This window comes from Candoia aspera, chromosome 7, assembly GCF_035149785.1.
Source record: "Candoia aspera isolate rCanAsp1 chromosome 7, rCanAsp1.hap2, whole genome shotgun sequence".
NCBI classification, from domain to species: Eukaryota; Metazoa; Chordata; class Lepidosauria; order Squamata; family Boidae; genus Candoia; species Candoia aspera.
Window position 1 is genome coordinate 33418370 of NC_086159.1, and position 24434 is coordinate 33442803.

At 41.9% G+C, this 24434-nt stretch overlaps 1 protein-coding gene across 2 annotated transcripts; it reads right to left on the reverse strand.

Annotated features, from left to right (window-relative positions):
- On the reverse strand, positions 1 to 23225 carry DDX47 (DEAD-box helicase 47). 2 transcript variants are annotated; one of them, XM_063308600.1, is made up of 12 exons: positions 23144 to 23225; positions 7861 to 7954; positions 7244 to 7432; positions 5418 to 5489; positions 4590 to 4708; positions 4084 to 4155; positions 3862 to 3978; positions 3623 to 3769; positions 3232 to 3369; positions 2208 to 2278; positions 1374 to 1503; positions 1 to 387 (listed from the first exon to the last, which is right to left on the reverse strand). In XM_063308600.1, the coding sequence occupies exons 1-12, from the start codon at positions 23204 to 23206 to the stop codon at positions 253 to 255; spliced, it is 1347 nt and encodes a 448-aa protein (XP_063164670.1). In that variant the 5' UTR covers positions 23207 to 23225; the 3' UTR covers positions 1 to 252. The 2 variants fall into 2 exon arrangements, with proteins under 2 accessions (XP_063164670.1, XP_063164669.1); XM_063308599.1 differs by lacking the exon at positions 23144 to 23225 and adding an exon at positions 21336 to 21401.
- Between the last annotated feature and the right edge of the window lie 1209 nt (positions 23226 to 24434).

A 24434-nucleotide genomic window follows, 5' to 3' on the forward strand; every position in this document is an offset into this window, starting at 1 on the left:
AACCTGTTCTCTCTTGCTTTCTTCAGAGGAATGCTGCACAACTGCTGCTGGAGAATAAAAAGACTCCTCTAATGGTAAGAGAGGTTTCCCAAGCTTGCAAGGAGAATCATTTCTAGTATCCATGAAGTTAGACTGCTAAATTTGCTGAGATGCTCTCCATAACAGCCCATAAAGTCATTCTGATAATGTTGGACTGACGATTCCAAGATTCCAAACTGCATAAAAATATGGAGAAATACAGTCTGATGATATTTATTTCTCAACTTTCCATTTTTTCTTTTTTCCACCAGCAACTTTGTTCCTGACTCCCAACGCTCCTTCTGCATCATCATCATCATTTGTCTCTTCTCGAGAGCGTTTCTTCTTTTCCCCTTGTTGCCGCAATTCCTGCAAAGAAAACAGGAGGGCAGTATTTATTTTATTTATTTATTAGATTTTTATCACCGCCCATCTCCCCCCACCCCCCACAGGAGGGCCTCTGGGTATCACAAGACTTCTAAGGAAATCAATCACTGAGGCAATCAAGAAGATAAAGAGCACTTTTATTTTTTGGAGGGGAGAAAGAGGGTTAAGGTTTATATGAATTTTTCTCTATTTTAATATAAGGGGGAGGAGCAACTGTACTTAGTGATTTTTATTAAGTTTTAAAGTAGAATGATTTATAGAAATAATGTGATGTTTTGTGTTTAATATAGAGTAAGAGATTGATAGTTGAAATTTTTGTATATCCTTGCTGTTTAGAGTAGGAAGCCAAGTCTTTTTGTAAAATTGAAAACAAAATCTCTTTTGTATTTTTGCACTTTCTTAGTTTTTTTCTCTTCTTTGTAGTTTTTTGTTTTTTGTATTTTTATTTTTCTCTTGAAATGTAATAAAATTTATTCCAAAAAAAAAAAAAGATAAAGAGCGCTGAAAATATTAAACAAACATTCTTTTGGCATGTGAATTTGCATTCAGATACTCCTTGTTAACATTAACAAAGTGATCATGCTGTTCTGTATCTTCCCCACATTCCAGATCTATATGAAAAATAGAGGTGAAGAAGGAAATAATTTCCAAATTAGGAAAGGGTTTGGTAGTGGCAGCAAAAGCAATAGACCCTTTAGGGTTATCCCTGAGTTAATGGGGTTACATTTTAATTTTGAAGAAAAATAAAAAAGGACACCGACAACAATGAGGGTATGCAATGCAGCTCTCCATACAAGAATCCAAGGAGAACATCTCAGTCTCTTGAAGTAAACAGCCTCGTTTGGAATTTGACTGCCCAAGCAATATACTTGAGGCTGTTTAAACCCTAATATTGTTCTCACAATCATGGGTGCAACAGCCACATTTCTACATTAAACAAACCCAGACCCAGCTTTAAAACAGCCTACCATGCGAGCAAATCTCTGGGCTTCAGCCACACGCTCGGTCAACATCATGACCTCTTCTTCTTGGGTGGGAAATGCTGGCAGCTTTTTGCCAATCAGGTGCTCAATGCGCTGGAAGAGCTCCACATCATACCTAGAAGAGAACAAAAGATTTCCCTGAAGAATCTCATCTTAATTAATTCCCTGTCAATTAGTTGATGTGAGTGTCAAAAGCAACGAATTCAGCAATGTTTTTATACTATTGATTCATTTTACTATTTCTTCCTCTCAATCTTTTTTTTTTAAAAAAAACCAGCACTTTCTCCACCATACAGAAAAAGTACGACACAGCCCTGAAAGGGCCCTCTGAGTTTCAATACACAGCCAAAACTATTCTAGACTTCAGTGTCATATAAGGGCAGAGCAAATAATACTATAAACCATGGGCTTTCTGGAAGATTCTCCATGCAAATACTAGGCAGGCTAGGTGCTCATCTATGTGCGCATTCAGAAGGACAGCTTCGCTCTCCAATGGGCAGTTTACAGAGACTGCAGCCAGGCATAATGCTGTTTATTATGGAGTTTAATAATGTTAGGAAAAACTATGCTTACATTATGTATGCCGGGGGAAGGGAAATCTGGCACCGGAAGGAAGGAGGAATGACCCCAACTCAGGTGCTGTTCCCTCAAATCTCCTTCAAACTGAGCAGGGGAGGGTATGTTTTTTCCCCATGTTTACTGCATATTGCGGGCTTGAAATAACTGTGGTCCCCAAGACCCTGTAACTGGAAATCACTGCGTTGGAATACAGAAATTCTGGTGGTGGTACAGCTGGAGTAGCACAGAACAGTAACTTACTGTGTCACAAAGGTGATTGATTTACCAGATCGTCCAGCTCGAGCTGTTCTCCCTACTCGATGAATGTAATCCTGAAAGGAATCCAGTGTAAGTAACAGAACAAAATGGTGGTCACAGGAGAGGCACTAAAATAAATTGTCTCCAAAACAAAACTTTTGAATCACAAACATCAACTATTAAAACAGACAGTTCTCCAGATAAAGGAAGCCAGTTCAGAGAAGAACTCTTAAAAAGAGATGTTCTTCACCAGTTTTCTGAAAGCTGGTAAGAAGGAAAACAAGCTAACTCCCTAAGAAGGAATAAGCACAACTCAAAAAGCAGGTGCTCAGTACAAAATTGTAAAGGCATATCTGGCCACTGCTGTCACCTGAGATTCCAAGAGGAGAGATCCATTCTGGAGCTGCTGCCATCACCAAAAGTGGTGAAGTTCCATCAACCCACCATCACTGCACCATATCTATAATACTAATTCCCTATCCCTGTAACTCTCACTCTTCCACTCAACCTCTTGCTGACTACCTTTTATCCTTCTGAGCTTTAATACCACTCAGTGCTTCACAACTCCATAATCTTTGTAATCATGGAAGAATAGGGCCAAGAGTTGCCCCTTCCTTCTGATCTATTTATTTTACAAATCTTTTGTGATTCACCCCAATCCACAAACTCTGAGCAGTGTACAAAGAACAGAAACATGAAAAACAACAACATTAAATCCACCTCCAAGATGAATGTCCCTAAATAATCAAGTAGGATTAAAGGCACAGTAGAACAGAGTTGCTCCAATGACCTTACAAAATGCCAAGAGAGAAGGAACTACAGGAACTTGCGAGGGCAAATAATACCATAAGATGGGGGCCACAAGAGAAAAGCCCTGCTGTCTGTTTCATGTCCCCCAGACCTCACACAGCAAGCCTTCACAAGAAGTTCTTACTGGGTGGACAAACTCAGTTTCAAATTCCATGATGACACCTTTGAAATTCTAGGCAGCAGAGTCATATCTCAGCTAACATCTTTTACAGCTCACCTTGGAATGGGTAGGAATGTCAAAGTTTATCACTACATCAACATGGGGGATGTCAAGGCCTCTACTTGCAACATCAGTAGCCAACAAGATGGAACGTGCTTTCGCCTTGAATTTGTTCAGTGACCCTAATCGTTTATTCTAGAGGGACAAAAGAGCTAGTTAGCATGCACTTATGTTTTTTCACCTCGTTTAGCATGGCAAAGTTGAAGGTCTGAAAGCTTTCACTATTTATTAATCACAGTTTTCTGACATGCCATACACAATCACATATTTCAATAAAAATATTGAAAGGAAAACATGTTTGAGGATGCATACATATTTATTTGCTATTACAATATATTTATTTCATACAGTAATCTAGACATTTGCTTGCAAGCATGTCAACCTGTACCTGGCTCATCTGTCCATGGAGGGGAATAGCAGTAAAGCCCAAATTTCGAAGCAAGAGCGCCGTCCTCTGAGTATTGTTGCATGTACTGCAGAATATCATGAATGAGTTGCCAGCAAGTTCATTCAGAATATACACAAGATAACTATCCTAAGAGTATCAGAAAAGGAACTTGAATCAGGAAATTTGACAGGGAAAGGGGTAGTAGAGAAAGTCCAAAACAAGAGGGAAAATTAAATTACCTTGAACTTGGAAGGAATAAAAATATAGTATTGCTGAAGTTTTTCAACTGTCTGATACTTTGATGACACTGCACATTTAACAGGGTCTTTAAGGGCTGCACGCTGGAGTTTTTGCACCTGAGGATTAAATTTAAGTTTTCAGACAATAATTCTACTACAGCTCTACCTCTCAATTCTGCCCAACTCCCCTAAACAAATGCAAAGTGTCAAGCTGCCTCACACCTTTTTAGTCATTGTAGCAGAAAAGAGAAATGTCTTCCTATCTCTGGGAATTACTTTCAGGATCTTATCTACCTGTGAAGAGAGAGAGAGCAAATGAAATGCAAAAGAATAGAACACTGATTAATGTGCATGTATGCATGCAAACCTACACCAGGGATACCTGATAGAAGGTTCTTGCTCTGTGGCTTCCATTTAAGTCAAGTCATTCCACTACTCCTCAGCAAGGAGTGATGCATTTAGCAACCAAAAAACATCCTGTCAGAAGATCCAGTTTAGCAAGGATGCACTGGGAAGGGCCATATCCACAGGAATTTAATAAACTTATTTTCCAAGCAGCTACCTCTAAGTGACCAAGAGAATATAGGATATGCATACAATATCAGGAAGGGAAGCTGAAACAGGTCCCATGAATGTATGTGAATATTTTGGAACCATATTTCTGAAAAATACCACCTGCTTAACAGTTCAATGAACCATTCAAAATGGCAGGGATGGGCGCATCTCACCTCTGTTTCAAAATCCATGTTGAGGATCCGATCAGCTTCATCCATAACTAGGTATTTCAGAGCTCTAAGATTGAAACCCTTTGTATTCTCAAGATGATCAATAAGGCGACCAGGTGTAGCTACCAGGAGAAAGAGTGTTGTAAATGGTTAACAGCCAAAATAATTTTGCTCAGTTAAGTATAGAGAGAAGAGACTGGGCTGAGTATATGGAGTACTGCTGTCATTTAGCTTCAACCACTCATATTTGTCAGCTGTCAAAGGATAATTGCTTCCCTCTGCCAAAAAGCCTTGCAAAACATATTCTGAGGAGTATGGATCAAGCCAGAGTCCTACATAGGTCTGAAATGACATGACCAGTTGAATCCCAGCAACACAGGTATTTTTCCTAAATCAGGAGTATATTTTAAAAGAGTTGGTCTCATAGGCAAGAGAACAGACAAGGTGGCTAATCGATTCATTCTAAAGCTAAATGATAAATTTGATGAAGCAATGCTATCCAAAAAGCATGTATCAGTTACTGTTGTTCACAGGGAAATTAATTTATCAAAGTGGAATATAATGAATTAGAGGAATTAACAACTAGAGACTCAAAGCAAACACAGCACCCAAAAGGATGTTACAAGTCATTGTGTCAGATATGTTCTCCCAATTGCTAGTTTTAAAATACAAGACCAGTAACTAATTAATTGGACTCAGGGAGCATTAAACTGGCAAGGCAAGAGATGGGAAGCTAATTGTGGGTGCAGCAGATGGTCAATTACATCCCTTCTAACCCTTTTTCAGTATCTCACCATTTTCATAAGATCTCACTGTAGGCTAGTTCCTTACCAATTATTACATGGGGCTTCTTGGCTAGGGCCAGAGATTGGGACATCATGTCAATTCCTCCAACAATAACAGCTTAGGAAAGAAAAGGAAAATTAAATAATGGCTTACACATAATACAAACAATGGCTTGCTGAATCACTTCAGCAAGTCAACCACAACTCTATTCAACCCCTACCCTAATAGTCTGCCTCAGGGATATGAATAAGTATGTATCTGCTATATTGTCAGTTGAAAATCCAAATAATTTGCAGTGAACATTAGACAGACATTATGATGCAATGGGAAGTACAGACTTGTGTTCAACAGGAAAACAGAGCAAATAGTTGCAAATTATATGTATATGATTAAAAAACACGAATCTGTGTATCTTGGTAGAATGTTTAGTAAAGATGGAAAAATGAATGAAGAAATGTTAAGATATGCAAATACTGGTAGAAATGTATTGCAATATTTGCAATATATCACATTGAATTATTTGTCAAAATACACTAAAATGCTGTGTACAAGAACAGTAGGAATGGCATATTTAAGAAGCACTGAGTGGTAAAACAAATACAGATAAGCTCAAGAATGAATGAGAATTCAATACACATTTTATGCCAGAATGAAAAGGTATGTTGACATGAATAGGTGATACACAGGAAATGAAGGACGATCAAATAGCAAAACAAGAATTTGAAGGAAGAGGGAAGAAGTCAAGAGGAGGAAGAAGTCCAAGAAAATCATGGTTGAATAGAACTGATGAGAAGTGAGAAATTTAAAGAAAAAAAAAGGTGATATATGAAGCATATTTGGAGGTGGAAACAAGGAAAGGATAGTTTGCGAGGATTGAAAGTTATGGAGAAGTGTAATGAATACTGTTGGTATAAAGTAGAAGTAATCTTTGCTTTTCTCTTTTCCATCTTTGCCTTTAAATACTTTTGCTCACCATGTTAGTCTTTTTCTGTATTTGCATAACACTGAATAGCCAGAATGGAAATAGCATTATGGGTACCTCCACATCTATGTCCAGGAGATGCTGTAACAGCAACAACCTTACATTAGCATTGTGGAGTGCTTACCAGCATTTACTTCAGGCAGCAAAGCTTCTGTTTTGAATTGTACACAGTATCATGCAAAGCTCCTCCCAAGCCAACTTATCATTATACATTTTAAGAGAAGCTACACATGCACAAGAACATACCCAAGAAAAATAATGAACTTGAAACTGAAAAAACAGCACCAGATTTATGGAATTGAAAAAAATAGCCACATTCAACACTTTTAATTTGCATGATCATACACAGGAAAAGTAACAACTTGGAAACAGTACAATCCCATCTTCCATTTTTTTCCATTTCCCTTTTTAATGGTTTTGCCAAACTTTTAGTTTTATCAGATCAGCCTTCTATTAGCAATTATCCTGAAAGCCCTAAACAACCAGTGATCCAATGCAGAGGAGTAAGAATTGGGACAGTTTATTCTGTTACTCCATCAACAGCCTGTGATTTCCATGACAGATGCAGAAGAAAACAAGCCATTTTTTCCAGAGATTAAGGAAGCCAATATTTTCTCATAATCTGTCAAAAGGCTACAGAATAGAAGCCTTCTCTGAAGCCAGCATAAACATGTAGGCTAATAAAAAAAAAATGGAAACTAGTCATTTTTGTGGATTATTTAAAGGCTGGTAGAGACATACCAAAGTTCTTACTTGGCAGCTAGAATATTATACATTTCTTAAATCTAGCATAAACTTTTTTAAAAAGGACATGCTTTTGCACCTCCTTATTCTCTTAAGCTTCACAATGTTTTATGCTCATTTGAAGCCTTGTAGCCACACCACTTACCACTCTGGACACCAATGGAAGATCCAAGAGCCTCAAACTGTTCAGAGATCTGAAAGGCTAACTCTCGGGTGGGTGTGAGTACCAGAGCAAAGAAGCGCTGGGGAGTTTCTAATAATGCCTGAAGGATAGGCAAAGCAAATGCCCCTGTTTTTCCAGATCCTGTCTCTGCTAAGCCAATGATGTCCCGACCTGTGAGAAAAGAATTGTGTCATATTCAATGCCAAAGGGGAAAAAAAATGCAACATTGTACAGATGGACAGAACCAAAAGTAATTATGGAAAGCATTTTCAGAAAACATTAGATGAGTAAGCGTGAAAACAGAGCACCAGAAGTAAGACTGTTCTTTTTCACTTACTGAAGCATTTGGCTCTTCTGTCATATATCAAAGAAACCTTAAAAATTATATTTATCCTTCCATTAATTCAGGGTTAGACTAAATAATGGGAGGATGTGGCAAGGTCCCATAAATAAATAAAGGATGCCTTGCAGTTTAGCCTAGTTCACAGAGTTGGAAATGCAGACACCTGGTAATCACATTGTTCTGAGTAACACATGGAATCTATCTGTACTATAGTCTCTCCTTTTCCTTAAATTGCAGGTCCCAGAATCACACTCACCTTGGAGTGCAACTGGAATAGCTTCTACTTGGATCTTTGTTGGCATCTTCCATCCTAACTGACTGCATGCTTCACACAGTACATCTGTCACTCCCTGTTATTTCAAAGAAAAAAAGGAAAAGAAGCAGAAGCTATGTTCAGCAAGAGGGCAGTCTTCATTATTCAATACAGCCTGCAGCATTTTTCTTTTTTCTTAATTTCCAACAAAAATGAAAATTGGAATGCATAGGACAACTGTAAAATTTTTATTAATATATGTTTATAGTGCTTCTTATACAAAAGCATCTGAAAGCCAATTTAAAGAATACAAAATATAATATAAAATAGACCAAAACATATAGTAATAAAGGAAAGGAAAAACAGACTTATCTAACTTTCACACAGAGAAGACTTGGGTGAAGATACAGATCTTCAACAGCTTCCTACCGTAGGTAACAATAGGTGTCTCATGAATTTCCGGACAGAAAGCATTCCAGAGTAAAGTTCTTATCGCAGGGAATGCTCACCAACAGGCAAGCGTAATGGCATCTTGCAGTTCTAGGCACATGCAGGAGGACCTCCTCCAACAAAGGAAGAAATGGACCAAGCCTGAAATTACAAAGTCAGTCCATCCAATATTCTTGCCCCCAATTGTTCAGGGCCTTATTGTAATGATTGCCTATCCTAAAACACCATCAGACTCATGAACAGGTTCATAAAGATATCTGATTTATTAAAGAATAGTATGCAGGATCACAAAGAAAGCTGAGAATGGAAAAAGCGCGCCAAATGCAAACTAAAAAACCCTCAGTACAAATGAGATCCCTCCCCTCGTAGAATCTTCCCAGGCTCACAATCCCAGGTGCTCCTAACGGCTCCTGAGGGTCCGCGGGGAAAGTCCTTGAGTAGACCACATAACCCAAACACATTCCACAGATGCAGAGCTTGGCACAATGTTTCACAGCAGCTCCCTCCCACCATAAACGCGCGTCAGCACCATGGCATGTGAAAGGTTACGATGTACAGTGCACACTGAAACAGTGAACATGACATACCACCCCCCCAAAAGAAAGAAAAGTCTAAGCGGCAGGCTTCAAAGGGTAAGCTAAGTGGAAACAGTTAACTAAATCAGGAGCATTAACGTGGCGAGCAGGCACCCATTCAGGATGAGGAAAGTGTTTCCATCGGACCAGATACTGGAGGGTGCCGCAAAGCTTGTGAGAATCAACGACCTCCTTGACCTCAAAGTGCTGTTGGCCGTCAATCATGATCGGAGCAGGAGGAGGAGGTTGGGGATGCCAGCGGGAGGAGTGGTGGACAGGCTTGAGCAAGCTGCAATGGAAAACAAGGTGCAAGCATTTCAAATTGTGAGGCAAATCCAACTTAACAGTAACTGGATTGACAATACCAACAATAGGGAAAGGACCAATGAATTTGGGAGCAAGTTTTTTCGATGGCTGTGGGGACTTTATAAATTTGGTAGAGAGATAAACCTGATTCCCAATATTGAAATCATGTTGCAGAGAATGGTGTTTATCAGCTTGGAATTTGTAAGCAGACTGGGCATCAGCCAAAGCCTGCTGAATCACCGGCCAGGAATCAGCCAGCTGAGCAGCCCAGTCAGAGGCAGAACAGGACTGGGGAGGTGTTTGTGGCAGCTCAGGGATGGGAACAAAGTCATGATCAGAAACCACACGAAAACGGGTATGCCCAGTGCTCTGATGGACAGCATTGTTGTAAGCCACCTCAGCAAAGGGCAACAAGTCAACCCAGTTGTCTTGATGGTAATTTATGTATGCCCTTAGGAATTGTTCAAGGGTAGAGTTCAAAACCTCCGTAGATCCGTCAGTCTCAGGATGTGACAATGTGGACAACGCCTGTTTGGTGCCAATCAATTTTAAAAATGATTTCCAAAACTGGGAAGTGAACTGTGTCCCGTGGTCACTCACCAAACAGGAGGGGCTACCGTGGAGACGGTAGATGTGGATGAGAAAGAGGCGGGCCAATTGTGGGGCCGACGGGATGGACGCACACGGAATGAAATGGGCTTGTTTGGAGAAAAAATCCTTTACAACCCAAATGACAGTTTTCTTCTGACTGGGAGGCAGGTCCACAATAAAGTCCATAGAAATCTCCTCCCAGGGACAGGATGGGCTGGCTACTGGCTGCAGGAGCCCCTGTGGCTTACCCCCTTTCTGCTTTGAGATGGCACAAACAGGACAAGAAGCAACATAGTCTTTTATATCACGCCTTAAAGTTGGCCACCAAAATTGACGGCAAACCAAATGCAAGGTTTTGACAAAACCACAGTGTCCAGCAAGTTTGTCATCATGGGAACGCTGCAAGATATCAGCCCTCAAAGCTTCAGGCACATAAAGGCGTTGTTCCACCCATGCCAGACTGTTTTCAAAGGAAACATTGTCTCTATTAGCTAGCAACCAAGCATCAGATTTCAGTGCCTGGAGAAAGTCCTTTTGTAACTGACAAGGAACTTGCATTTTCCGCTTCCCAGACGGAGCTGGGGGTGGGGATGCCTGCGCACGGGTCTGGCTCCGGGTGACAGCAACCAAGCCCAGTTGTGGTTCAGTGAGAACAGTCCCAACTATATCCGCCACGTGGTCAGAGTCCTGAGGCAAACGTGACAAAGCATCGGCCAGAAAGTTTTTAACTAGAAGTCAAAGCGACTGAAAAATTGAGCCCAGCGAATTTGTTTAGGACTAAGATGCTGGGGGGTGCGGAGGGCTTCCAAATTCCTGTGATCGGTCCAAACCTCGAAATGGCATTTAGCGCCTTCCAGGAGGTGACGCCAGGCTTCCAAAGCAGCTTTTACAGCAAAAGCCTCCTTTTCCCAAACGTGCCGCCGGCGTTCCATTTCAGAAAATTTTCTGGACAGATAAGCGCAGGGTTTTAAGTGATTTTCAGAATCTTTCTGTAACAATAGAGCCCCAATTGAGAAATCAGAAGCATCAACCTGGACCACAAAGGGGCAGTCAGGATCGGGGTGCTGTAAAATAGGCTCAGCAGTGAAAAGGGTTTTTAACTTTTCGAATGCTGCCTGGCATTCAGGTGTCCAATTCAGCACTGCCCCAGGATTTTTCACCTTGCGTGTCTCTCCCAAACCCTTGGTACGTAGTAAGTCAGTAAGGGGCAAAGCAATCTCAGCAAATCCCTGGATAAACTGTTGATAGTAATTACTGAACCCTAAAAAACTTTGTAATTGCCTCTGGGTGCGGGGGCGTTCCCAACTTAAAATCGCCTGAATTTTTTCAGGGTCCATCTCAATGTCTTTGTCAGATACCCTATAGCCTAGATAGTCAAGTTGGGTTTTGTGAAATTCACATTTGGAAAGCTTGGCATAGTTTGGCATCTCTAAGCTTACTTAACACCTGTTTGAGGAGGCGTTTGTGTTCCTCCTTGGTTTCAGTGTAAATGAGAACATCGTCTAAATAAACCAGGACCCCTTTAAACAAATGATCATGTAACACTTCATTAATCAATTGCATGAAGATCCCGGGCGCCCCTGCTAACCCAAAAGGGAGGACTTTGTACTGAAATGAACCCAATGGGCAATTAAAAGCAGTTTTCCATTCATCTCCATCTCGTATGCGGATGTGAAAATAGGCTTCACGAAGGTCGAGCTTGGAAAAAATCTTGCCCTTGGACAAATGGGCTAACACATCTTTCATTAGTGGCACAGGATATTTGTTGCAGACCAAGACGGAATTTAACCCCCAATAGTCCGTACAAAGTCTAAGCGTTCCATCCTTCTTTTCCCAGAAAAGCACAGGGGCCCCAACTGGGGAATTTGCAGGTTCAATAAACCCCCTTAACAGGTTTTTGTCAATAAAGTCCCGCAATGCCTCAAGCTCTTTCTGAGTCATTGGATAAATTTTCAGCTTGGGCAATTGAGCATCGGGAACCAACTCTATTGCACAGTCAGTTTTTTGATGGGGGGGTAGCTGATCTGCTTCCATTTCCCCAAAGATGTCTGCAAAGCCTTGGTATCAATCTGGCAAGCCTTCTAAATGTGTCAAGCTAGGGCACGGTGTGGTGATTGCAGCCCTTCCAACCCCCACACGTGAAGCTCTGTCCGCTGTAGGGGCTTGGTAAAACCCATCCTTAAAAGTCAGAGTTCTGTTCCCAGTTTATATATGGGTTTCGATAGGTCAACCAGGGAATCCCTAGAATTACCAAGGGATTGCCAACAGGGGCCACTACAAATTTTAAAGATTCACGGTGGCTGCCCATTTGCATTGCGACAGTTCCAGTGAAATGGGTTGCCGCCCCCCCCCGCCGCCGCCGCCGCCGCCGTTGAACCATCCAACTGTGTGAAGATCAAAGGCTGCTGGAGGGGAAAGCTAGGCAGGTCCAGAGCAGCAACCAGATCAGGGTGAATCAGACACCTGGAACACCCAGAGTCAACTAAAGCCCAGACCTCTGTAGTCTTTGTGCGGGAGCCCAATTTCACTTTTACTGCTGGAGTTGGACAGTCAGCACTCATCATAGCATTTTCGTGCCCATCCTCCTCCACCTGCCTGCAGGCGCTTTTCAAGGCAGGTGGGCTGGCGTTTCCCGCTGGTTCCTTAGAGTCATCTTCAACCTCTCCCGAGAAGTAGGGTACTTCTTCAGCGTCAGCCGCCCCCTTGGCTGCCGTCATCCGCCGCAATGAGGGCAGCGATTTGGCCGGCAGTTTGCCCGCCCGGTCTCCAGCCTTGACTTTTGGGCAATCAGCTGCTCGGTGTCCTTCCTTTCCGCATCGGAGACACTGACCCTTCGCATAGCGCCGATCTCTCTCCTCTTCCCAGGCTTTATAGCCTGGCCGGGCAGCAGTTGTGGCACTTCAGAGTCCCCTCATGGTGGCTGGTTGCCTTTCCGGTCGCTTGGTTTGCATGTAGGTATGCCGGGCATGCTCAGCCTTGCCGGCCAGACAGATCCACTCATACAATGTCTCTGGGTCCTCTCTGCACAACACCCACCACAGGACGTCCCTATTGAGTCCCTCTTTAAACCGTTCTATTAAGGTAGACTGGGACCAATCGGTAATTTTCCCAGCTAAAGCCTTAAACTCCAGGGCATAATCAGCTACAGACAGTTGGCCCTGGCTAAGATCCTTCAGTGCCCTTTTAGCTCTTGCTTTGGCTAGCGGATCTTCAAAGTGCAGCTTTAACGCCCACATAAATTCCTCGAAATCCTCAAGCTCAGGGGAGCTAGCCTCGCTTAATTGAACATACCACTCAGCCGCTCGTCCCTTCAGCTTGGTGGCAATGGCAGCTATTTTAGCCTCTTTGGAAGGGAAACAGGGTCCAAACTGTTTCATATAATTTTTTGCATTAGTGAAGAACAAAGACAACTTAGTTGGATCCCCATCAAACTTGACAGAAAAGTCTTTCACCCCCGCTCCTGTTGGAGCTGAATTAGTGGCTGTTTGAGTGGTTGGGCCCCAGGTTACAGTAGTTCTCCTGTCTCGGGGTGGGGACACTGATGGACAGGCTCTGCGGGGTGGAGATTCATCCCGGCTTCGTCTCTGGCCCCGCTCCGCCGGTGTCCAGGTGAGGGGATGGAGAATGATTGCGTGGAGCTGGAATCTCCTTCGTGCCTCGACTGCCCCTCCCATGACAGAGACAGGGCTTTTAGCATGAACTCCATCGATTCTAATTCGGCCTCTACCACTCTTAGCCTTTCAGGGGTTTGAGATACCTCCTTCCAGGATGCCTGAGATGTCCCTGGCTGGGGTTCTCCCATTTCATCCCAGGTGATTAACTCTGCGGGTGATTTGCTGGGTGCCGGTTGCTTTGGTGCTCTCCCCTCTTCGGATCCCTCTCCCTCCAGGCTGGAACTCGAATGCTGCCATGAAGATGAAGGTTCTGGGGTGAGGCTCCGTTCTTCGCTCCTGACCGTTGACTCAGGCACCAAACTAGTTGGCTCCTTGAGTCTCCCAGTCGTGGGTTTGGCTTTGGCCATCATTAACTGTTTTCCCTCACAAGAAACTAATCTTGGCAGGAGCTAACGGTACAACTTTGGTGATTCTCAGCTTTATGTAATGATTGCCTATCCTAAAACACCATCAGACTCATGAACAGGTTCATAAAGATATCTGATTTATTAAAGAATAGTATGCAGGATCACAAAGAAAGCTGAGAATGGAAAAAGCGCGCCAAATGCAAACTAAAAAACCCTCGGTACAAACGAGATCCCTCCCCTCATAGAATCTTCCCAGGCTCACAATCCCAGGTGCTCCTAACGGCTCCTGAGGGTCCGCGGGGAAAGTCCTTGAGTAGACCACATAACCCAAACACATTCCACAGATGCAGAGCTTGGCACAATGTTTCACAGCAGCTCCCTCCCACCATAAACACGCGTCAGCACCATGGCATGTGAAAGGTTACGATGTACAGTGCACACTGAAACAGTGAACATGACACTTATAGGTCATAAGCAAAACCTTGGCTTTAGAAGGTTACTGGCAGCTAATGCAGTTTGTTTTTTTAAAAACATATTGTTATTTGTAATACTATTAAAATATTATCTAAATATTAAATAATTAATTATTTAATTGCTAAGATATTCTTCTTGAGAAAAATGTGTAGTTGGTATACCAACCAAAGCTGCCAATAAGCACTCGCCACAGACGTCACTTGGTCCTCCAGTGACAGCAATGATCTAACAGTTATATATTTATTCTTTCTGAGCTATATATTTATTCTTTCTGAGCTATATATTTATTCTTTCTGAGCTATATATTTATTCTTTCTGAGGAAGTGCAATCTCACAGAAAATAACTTCCTATGTCTGAGAACCACTCACCACAAGGTCTCCTCCCACCTTGAGGGAGCTTAGTAGCACGGTTGAGGAAAATGTCAAAGAGATAGAAGAGCAAATGGCCACACTTCAGCTGATGAGAAAGCACAAGGATTTATCAGTTCAAAGAAAGCAACTCTCTGTAACAAAAATAGAGAGAGAAGCAAGCCCACAGGATAAGAGTAACAACCAGAATGCAAAATTCTTCTTCCCAAATGGAACCCAGAAATGCTCTCAGGCCCTTCCAAATGAAACAGACTCTGAAGAAAAAGACACACTGCAAAATGAGATTGCTCCAAAGCCAGCCTGCTCCAGACTGGTAGTCCCCATACCAGACAGAGAAACACACATTCGCTCATCTCAGATACTCAATCTACAAGTGACAGATTCATGTTTTGGATCTCCTACAGAATCAGAATTCTCCTGGCCCCTCCTCTTCAGGTAATGAAAGAAAAGTTTCAATTCTTTGAAAACAAAGGCAGAAGCTGAGTACTGGAGCTAGAAAAAGGGGGGAAAAAACACCTAACACTGTTGCTCTGATTAAAGGTTAGAATCTGCCAGAAGCTCAAAAAATCCAAGAAAGCAAAAAAAGGACTTCTGCATCAGGAATCCATTTGTCTCCTAAGAATTAGTAAACAAGCCCAGAGAAAAAAGGGTGTTAGATTTTATCTTTTTTTTTCAGCCTTTTTATCTTGAGGGTTTATATTCTCTGAAGAAAATTCTGTCCATCCTCAGCCTTTTTTTCCCCTCCTCTGTCAGGCTGGATCCAAGAAGGTATTTTTCTCTTTACAGTATTAACTTCTTGTAAATTAAAATACTGTAAGATCTAGCAGCAGACTCTTCCAAGATCCTGCCCAAGCTCATTAATTGTAGCAAATCAGTGCCATCTTGTGATTGCCTCAAACACTGCATCAGTTTTGTAAAAGAAAAAAAAAGTACAGTAAACACATTTACATACCTTTTCTTTTACTTAAAAAAAGTGATTCTGTTTATCTCTTTTGAGATTGGTCTGTCTTCTGAAGGGGGAAGAAAGGGTTGAAACCGCTAATCACATACTCAGCAAAGCCCAGAGGCTGCAATATAGGTTGATTAGGAGGGCTTAAACTGGTGGGAAGAAGCAAAAACTCTAAAGGACTTACGACTTGTGAAATGTAAAATGAGGAAATACTAATGAAGTGGTACTCTTAAATCACTCAACAAAAAATCAAAAAGAACATTACAGCAAAGTTCATAGCCTTCAGTGTCTATGCACTAATGCTTATGAAATAAATAAGATAGGTTTAAACTCTTAGTACAGGAAGGCAAGTATGACCTGGTGTGTTGAGTCCCATGACTGGAAAATAGCAACTGAATTTGTTCAAAAGGTACATATACAACAGAAAGAGTTGCTTTGTTTGTGAAAAATATCTATTCCTGCCCCAAAATCCAAATGAATTTCTCCCTTACCTTCACTATTTTTACAGAACTGGGAAAAGTACTTTAAGATGACTGTGAATTCCTAAAGAAGGAAGCACTAAAAACACAATTGCAAACAGTTGTGAATAGGAAAAAAATGGAACACAGCAGAAGCCAATTTGGTTACACAAACTCAACAAAGATCTGAAAACAAAAAACACACATCTAGAAAATTGGAAAAGGATCAGGTCCAGGTCACAAAAGAAGAATACAGACAAGTAGTCTGGAATTGTATAGCTCATGCCAGGAAAATAAAATCTCAGAAGGAGCTGTGTTTAGCAAAAGATAAGAATAACGAAAAGGGCTTATTTGGGTACATTCAAAATAAAAGGAAAAGGAAGAATCAGTATACTAGCTGCTCAATGAAGACATAAAAATACTAACAAATAACAAAGAAATGACAGAGCTATTCAAAAACTTCTATTTTGGTTTAGTCTGCTCCAAATACTATGTTCCGTCAGGAAATTATGAAAGGGTAGGACCGAAGGTTGAGACAGAAACATGGTCAAGAAATATTTCTTTATTTTGATTGAATTTAAAATAAAACATCAGGACAAGAGGAATTGCATCCTAGAATAGTGAAGGAACTAGCTGATAATCTGAGAAAAACTAGAAAACTGGTAAAATGCTAGCTGACTGGAATAAAATATGTCCCTAGGATCGTTACCTTGTCGTGGTGCTGGAGCTTGAGCACCTCAATGATGCCATGAGCTAAACTGTGAAGGGCCACCCAAGACAGGAAGGTCATGACAGAGAGGTCAGACTAAATGCGATCCCTGGGGAAGCTAATGGCAACCCACTCCAGTATACTTGCCGTGAAAACTAAATAAATCAGTACAACCAGAGATATGTCGGTATACCATCGGAAGATGAGACCCCCAGGTCGGAAGATGGTCAAAATGCTACTGGGGAGGAACAGAGGATGAGCTCAACTAGCCCCAGACATGATGACACAGCTAGCTCAAAGCCGAAAGGACGGCTAGCGGCCGACGGTGCTGGTGGTGAACGGCGAATCCGATGTTCTAAGGATCAACACACCATTGGAACCTGGAATGTAAGATCTATGAGCCAGGGCAAATTGGATGTGGTTATTGGTGAGATGTCAAGATTAAAGATAGACATTTTGGGCATCAGCGAACTGAAATGGACTGGAATGGGCCACTTCACATCAAATGACCACCAGATCTACTACTGTGGACAAGAGGACCACAGAAGAAATGGAGTAGCCTTCATAAGTAATCGTAAAGTGGCTAAAGCAGTGCTCGGATACAATCCAAAAAACGATAGAATGATCTCAATTCGAATTCAGGGCAAGCCATCTAACATCACAGTGATCCAAATATACGCCCCAACCACAGATGCTGAAGAAGCTGAAGTAGAGCAGTTCTATGAGGATCTGCCGCACCTACTGGACAACACGCCTAAAAGAGATGTTATTTTCATCACGGGAGACTGCAATGCTAAGGTGGGCAGTCAAATGACACCTGGAATTAGAGGTAAGCATGGCCTGGGAGAACAAAACGAAGCAGGACATAGGCTGATAGAATTTTGCCAAGACAACTCACTCTGCAAAACAAACACTCTCTTCCAACAACCTAAGAGACGGCTTTATACATGGACTTCACCAGATGGACAACACCGAAATCAGATTGACTACATCCTTTGCAGCCAAAGGTGGCGGTCATCTATACAGTCGGTAAAAACAAGACCTGGAGCTGACTGTAGTTCTGATCACGAACTTCTTCTTGCACAATTTAGGATCAGACTAAAGAGATTAGGGAAGACCCACAGATCAGCTAGATATGAGCTCACTAATATCCCTCAGGAATATGCAGTGGAGGTAAAGAATCGATTTAAGGGACTGGACTTAGTAGATAGGGTCCCGGAAGAACTCTGGACAGAAGTTTGCAACATTGTTAGGAGGCGGCAACAAAATACATCCCAAAGAAAGAGAAAACCAAGAAGGCAAAGTGGCTGTCTGCTGAGACACTAGAAGTAGCCCAGGAAAGAAGGAAAGCAAAAGGCAACAGTGATAGGGGGAGATATGCCCAATTAAATGCAACATTCCAGAGGTTAGCCAGAAGAGATCAGGAATTATTTTTAAACAAGCAATGCGTGGAAGTGGAAGAAGACAATAGAATAGGAAGGACAAGAGACCTCTTCCAGAAAATTAAAAACATTGGAGGTAAATTCCAGGCAAAAATGGGTATGACCAAAAACAAAGATGGCAAGGACCTAACAGAAGAAGAAGAGATCAAGAAAAGGTGGCAAGAATATACGGAAGATCTGTATAGGAAGGATAACAATATCGGGGATAGCTTTGACGGTGTGGTCAGTGAGCTAGAGCCAGACATCCTGAAGAGTGAGGTTGAATGGGCCTTAAGAAGCATTGCTAATAACAAGGCAGCAGGAGACGACGGCATCCCAGCTGAACTGTTCAAAATCTTGCAAGATGATGCTGTCAAGGTAATGCATGCTATATGCCAGCAAATTTGGAAAACACAGGAATGGCCATCAGATTGGAAAAAATCAACTTACATCCCCATACCAAAAAAGGGAAACACTAAAGAATGTTCAAACTATCGAACAGTGGCACTCATTTCACATGCCAATAAGGTAATGCTCAAGGTCCTGCAAGGTAGACTTCAGCAATTCATGGAGCGAGAATTGCCAGATGTACAAGCTGGGTTTAGAAAAGGCAGAGGAACTAGGGACCAAATTGCCAATATCCAATGGATAATGGAAAAAGCCAGGGAGTTTCAGAAAAACATCTATTTCTGTTTTATTGATTATTCTAAAGCCTTTGACTGTGTGGACCATAACAAATTGTGGCAAGTTCTTAGTGGTATGGGGATACCAAGTCATCTTGTCTGCCTCCTGAAGAATCTGTATAACGACCAAATAGCAACAGTAAGAACAGACCACGGAACAACGGACTGGTTTCAGACTGGGAAAGGAGTATGGCAGGGCTGTATACTCTCACCCTACCTATTCAACTTGTACGCAGAACACATCATGCGACATGCTGGGCTTGAGGAATCCAAGGCTGGAGTTAAAATCGCTGGAAGAAACATTAACAATCTCAGATATGCAGATGATACCACTTTGATGGCTGAAAGCGAAGAGGAACTGAGGAGCCTTATGATGAAGGTGAAAGAAGAAAGTGCAAAAGCTGGCTTGCAGCTAAACCTCAAAAAAACCAAGATTATGGCAACCAGCTTGATCGATAAATGGCAAATAGAGGGAGAAAATGTAGAAGCAGTGAAAGACTTCGTATTTCTAGGTGCGAAGATTACTGCAGATGCTGACTGCAGCCAGGAAATCAGAAGACGCTTAATCCTTGGGAGAAGAGCAATGACAAATCTCGCTAAAACAGTTAAGAGCAGAGACATCACACTGACAACAAAGGTCCGCATAGTTAAAGCAATGGTGTTCCCCGTAGTAACATATGGCTGCGAGAGCTGGACCATAAGGAAGGCTGAGAGAAGGAAGATCGATGCTTTGGAACTGTGGTGTTGGAGGAAAATTCTGAGAGTGCCTTGGACTGCCAGAAGATCAAACCAGTCCATCATCCAGGAAATAAAGCCAGACTGCTCACTTGAGGGAATGATATTCAAGGCAAAACTGAAATACTTTGGCCACACAATGAGAAGACAGGACACCCTGGAGAAGATGCTGATGCTAGGGAGAGTGGAAGGCAAAAGGAAGAGGGGCCGACCAAGGGCAAGGTGGATGGATGATATTCTAGAGGTGACGGACTCGTCCCTGGGGAGCTGGGGGTATTGACGACCGAAAGAAAGCTCTGGCGTGGGCTGGTCCATGAAGTCACGAAGAGTCGGAAGCAACTAAATGAATAAACAACAACAAAATATTCAAAAATGGGCTAAAACTAGAGACTGGTCAACCTGACATCATTATCTTCAAATAATCTAGAGCAGACCATAAAAAGATCAATCTGTAAGCACCCTGAAAACAGTGCAGTAATTTACTGGAAGTCAGCACGGATTTGTAAAGAACAAATCTTGCCAGACTACCTTTATAGATTGTAGGAGTATTGCAGACATAATGTATCTTGACTAAAGCAAAGCAGTTGACAAAGTATGCCATGACTTGCTGATTAGCAAGCTAGTTAAGTATTAGATGGCATGCCAATTAAATCAGTACATATCTGTCTTTGAAAATTATACTCAGAGAGTGCCCATTAATAGTTCCTCACCAAATTGGCCACACGGTTGCCAAGACTGCCACAAGGTTCAGTCCCAAATCCTCTACCTGTCAATATTTGTATTAACGACTTGGATGAAAAAGAGACAATGCTTATTAGATCCAATTACACAAAACTGAATGGGATGGCTATATCCTAGAAGACAGAAATAGAATTCAATGCAATTTTGATAAATTAACAGAAATTGGCAGAAAATAATTAAATTTTACAAACAAATGCAATGTTCTTCTCTTAGAAACAAAGATCACAGGAACAAGTATAAGATGGGAAATACCTGGCTTGGTGATGATACTTGTGATACTTGATACTGTGATACTTGGTGATGATACTTGGTCTTGGAACAGTAATTTGCAAATTAAACATGAGCCAGCAGAATCATGAGGTTGCAAAAAAGGCAGATGCAACAAAGTCATACCTTCCAATATGTGGGAAATAACCATTCCAGTGTATTCTGCTTTGGTCAGACCCCACCTTGAGTAGTAATAAATCCAGTTCTGGGCACCAATTTTAGGAAGTATTGCCAAAAACAGAAAAGGTTCAGAGAAAGTCAAACAAGGATGATCAGGAGATTAAAGGAGAGGAGAGACTGAAGGAGCTAAACATGCTTAGTCTTGAGGACAGAACACTGAAGGAGATTATGATAGTACTTTTAAAATATTTGAAAAGAATGTGGCATAAAAAATATAAGACCCATTCTCTTTTGTTCCAGAATGGAGGATATGAAACAATGCACTCAAGTTAGAGTCCAAATGAATCTCAGAAAAAAAAAACTTCTTAACACCAAAAACAGTTTGACATTGGAGCCAATTACCTGGACAGGCAGTGACTTCTCTTCACTGGATGTATTAAAGAAGAAATTAAAAAGCCATCTGTCTTGGATGCTTTAATTTGGATTTCTGCAGTAAGCAGGTGGTTGGACTCAGTGGGTAAATGGTTCTAAAGAGTTCTAAAACTCTTCAGGTGTGAATAGTGGCAGTGGTAGGAAATAGGTTTAGGATCATAACAGAAAAATGTTTACTTTGGATTTTCCCACATTCTGTTTTGACCCACCTTCTTTCCCCTTCCTCATCCTGATGCATTCCACAAGGTCTCTCATGTGATTCACAAAGAGACACTGTTTTACAACATGCACAGCCTCATCCGACTGAAATCTAATGATGAAAACAACTTCACTACCACCAGAATATTGGTGACAATTAGCCCACATCTAGATGTTTAAAAGTACTAGCAAAGCACTCACCATCACTCCACAGCATAGCTGTCAGGGCTCAGGGGCACAACAACCTATTACTACTCTCTAAGACTCTCCCTACAACTAAAAGTGGAACTGCTATATCCCTATAACCCTTAACTCATGAAGGAACTCCAGGACGATACCATAATTAATGTTATCAAAAACTGCCAAAAGCGCAAGCAAGATCAACAGCCTTATTTCCTCTGTCTCTGTCCTGGAGGGCTACTATGACTGAATTTGTCTCAAAACCAGGCCAGAAACCAGACTAAAAAGAGATGATGTAACCAGTTCTTTCAGGATATCTGCAACTGCGTGACCACCATTCTCTCAACCATCTTGCCCTCATAAGGGTATTCCTGGAGCAAATGATAATAAGCTCTTGATCACCCTAAAGCAGGTTTCTCAACCAGGGTTCTGTGGAACCCTAGGGTTCTGTGAGAGGTCACTAGGGGTTCCCTCGGAGATCACAATTTATTTTAAAAAATATTTCAGATTTGGGCAACTTCACATTAAAGAGGTACATTTCATTATTTTCAGTTTAAGAACACTGTTAATGCATATTATACAGGCCTACACATGAAACAAATATAATAATTTTGTAACTTCTGGCCTATATTTGAGCCTGAATGTGCAGGGATTCTCCAAGGCCTGAAAAATATTTCAGGGGTTCCTCCAGGGTCAAAAAGTTGAGAAAGGCTACCCTAAAGAGTTCAGCTAGGCAGCTACTTGAATATGCAACAGCAAAGTAAGCCTTCCTTGCAGGCTTCACTACCATGTATGCATGTATACAGTACTGCTTATCAAGTGTACATCCCTGCACACTAGTGTCTTCTGGCTTACTTTACGACCTAGAGCACTTAAGACAAAGTGGGAGAAACCCAGTTTCTGTAGCATCAGAGAGGATGTTTAAGGATGATGCTGTATGGATGGCTAGTTTCGTTTCCCTGTTCCAAAGATCAACATGGGCATCCATACAATCACCAAGTCTAGCTTCTGGAAAATCTTAGAGAACGTTAAGAAAACAAATCCATTAAAGTCCTTAAGTCTCCAGGACAGGCCATCTTTACAGATATCTCCCCCATAGGGGGAGGAGGGAATCCTGTGAGACCAAACTTTATCCTATGAACAGGGTAACACTAATTCCCCCACTTTACCCAAACCACCCGCTTTCAACCTGAGACATAAATTAAATGAAGCTGTGCCCCACCCTGTGCACTGGTATTACCCTGCCCTCGTCTTTTTACTTCGTTTACTATATGATTTATTATAGCAAATAAGCACACATACGATCGAGTAAACAAAAAAGACAGCTATTCTGGTTTAACTGCTTATCTGAAGCAAAGCAAAGACCCTGTTGGACCACTAAAAGGAAAAGTTATTATAATAAGAGTTCGTTTGTTTGCTAAGGAAAAAGAAAGAAAGAAACAGCAAAATAGACCACTAGGAAAACCGAAATATGATAGCAAGCCATTCAAGCCGAACAGATGGTCAAAATGAATGGGGAAGCAAACAGAAGAAACGTCAGACACTGGGAGAGGGGGAGAGATAAAGAGACAATAAATAATAAAGATAATAAGAGAAAACCCTCTCACCAGTTGTTTGAAAGTTTCTGCGATCCCTCCCACGTCGGCCTCATGCTCCACAGTCGACGCCATCTTCAACTTCACCTTTAACCTCAGAATTACCGCGAAGCATCTTGGGACTAGGAGTCCAAATGCCTACATTTGCCCCTCCCGCCCCGGGTGGAGAGAGAATGCATTGTCGCAAGGAGACTCCGGGTCCGGAAAGACAGACGCATTCGTTTTATTGGATAACGGTTGAAAGGCTCATTGGATTAGTCTCCAGTCTTGCTGCGGCTTTTCCCGACTTGCCTCCAGCGCAGAAGACTTTCGATGGACAAGAGAATTACAGCGTTCTTCCCAAAGATGGGCGAGTGTCATACTTTGCAGCAAGCCTTAGAATTCCTACGTTTAGCAAATCCTGAATTTCCCCATGAATTTACATGGGATGTCACAATTGGGTTCGCTCTAGATTACGGCTACCACCTACGGGCTGAAAAAATCCGGACGACCACTAGACAGCAACAAAGAGATACGGAAAACTCTACTACTCTTTGCTGCCACTGGTGATCGTCCGGATATTTGGAGCTCAGATATGGGTCGTCTAGATTAGTTTTTTAAAAAACTGGAATGGAAACTAGAGTTCTCGGTGTAGAACAAGAGGCGCCTAATCCTCATCTTCTCTTTTCCAATCATTCCCGTCGTCCAACGCTCCCGCGGGAGGCGCGTGAAAGCTCCAGAGCGCCGCTGGTCGTAAAGACTGTCGCCAGGAGAACATGGGGAAGGCGTGGAGCGGGGCGCTAAGTAGAAAAGAAAAAGAACGCCGTATTGACTCTTGGCGACACGTCCCTCTGGCTTCCTAGCATCTGCCCAGAGGTGGGTTGTATGTTTCTCAACTTCCCAATATGGCCTACAGTTTTGTGATTTTCTGGTGGTCTCCTATCCAAGTTTTACCCCGGGTCTGACTGCTCAGTTTTTCCGTGATCGGCCAAGGCTAGATGCCGCCACCTGTTGGTGAGTTAAGTAGGAAAAAGTAATGCTAAATGGTGATGAAAAAGAAGTTATTCTGGAAGTTGTCCTATATTGCGTCTGTTCTAGTACAGTATCTGAGGGTACACAAGAAACTAAAGCTAAATCCAGAGGAGCATACCTTTAAATCATGCTGTATATTAGGTCCAGTCAACTAAAGTGGAACAAAACTGCTCGCTAACTTCTGACTCAAAAAATCTGATGACTTTTAAAAATTATATACATGTATATGAAGCTGCTGCAGTGTTTAAATTGTCTTGAATTTTCCAGAACAGAATGTAGAAAATTAGGAAGT

Bases quoted from the DNA above. Each gene is read 5' to 3' on its own strand.
- DDX47 (XM_063308600.1), bottom strand. From the start codon at position 23,206: ATGGCGTCGACTGTGGAGCATGAGGCCGACGTGGGAGGGATCGCAGAA. The intron at 3,979-4,083 runs GTGTGAGGCAGC...TTTAATCCTCAG, and splicing joins CTGCTACAATGACTAAAAAG to GTGCAAAAACTCCAGCGTGC. The intron at 3,770-3,861 runs GTAATTTAATTT...TGATACTCTTAG, and splicing joins TTATTCCTTCCAAGTTCAAG to GATAGTTATCTTGTGTATAT.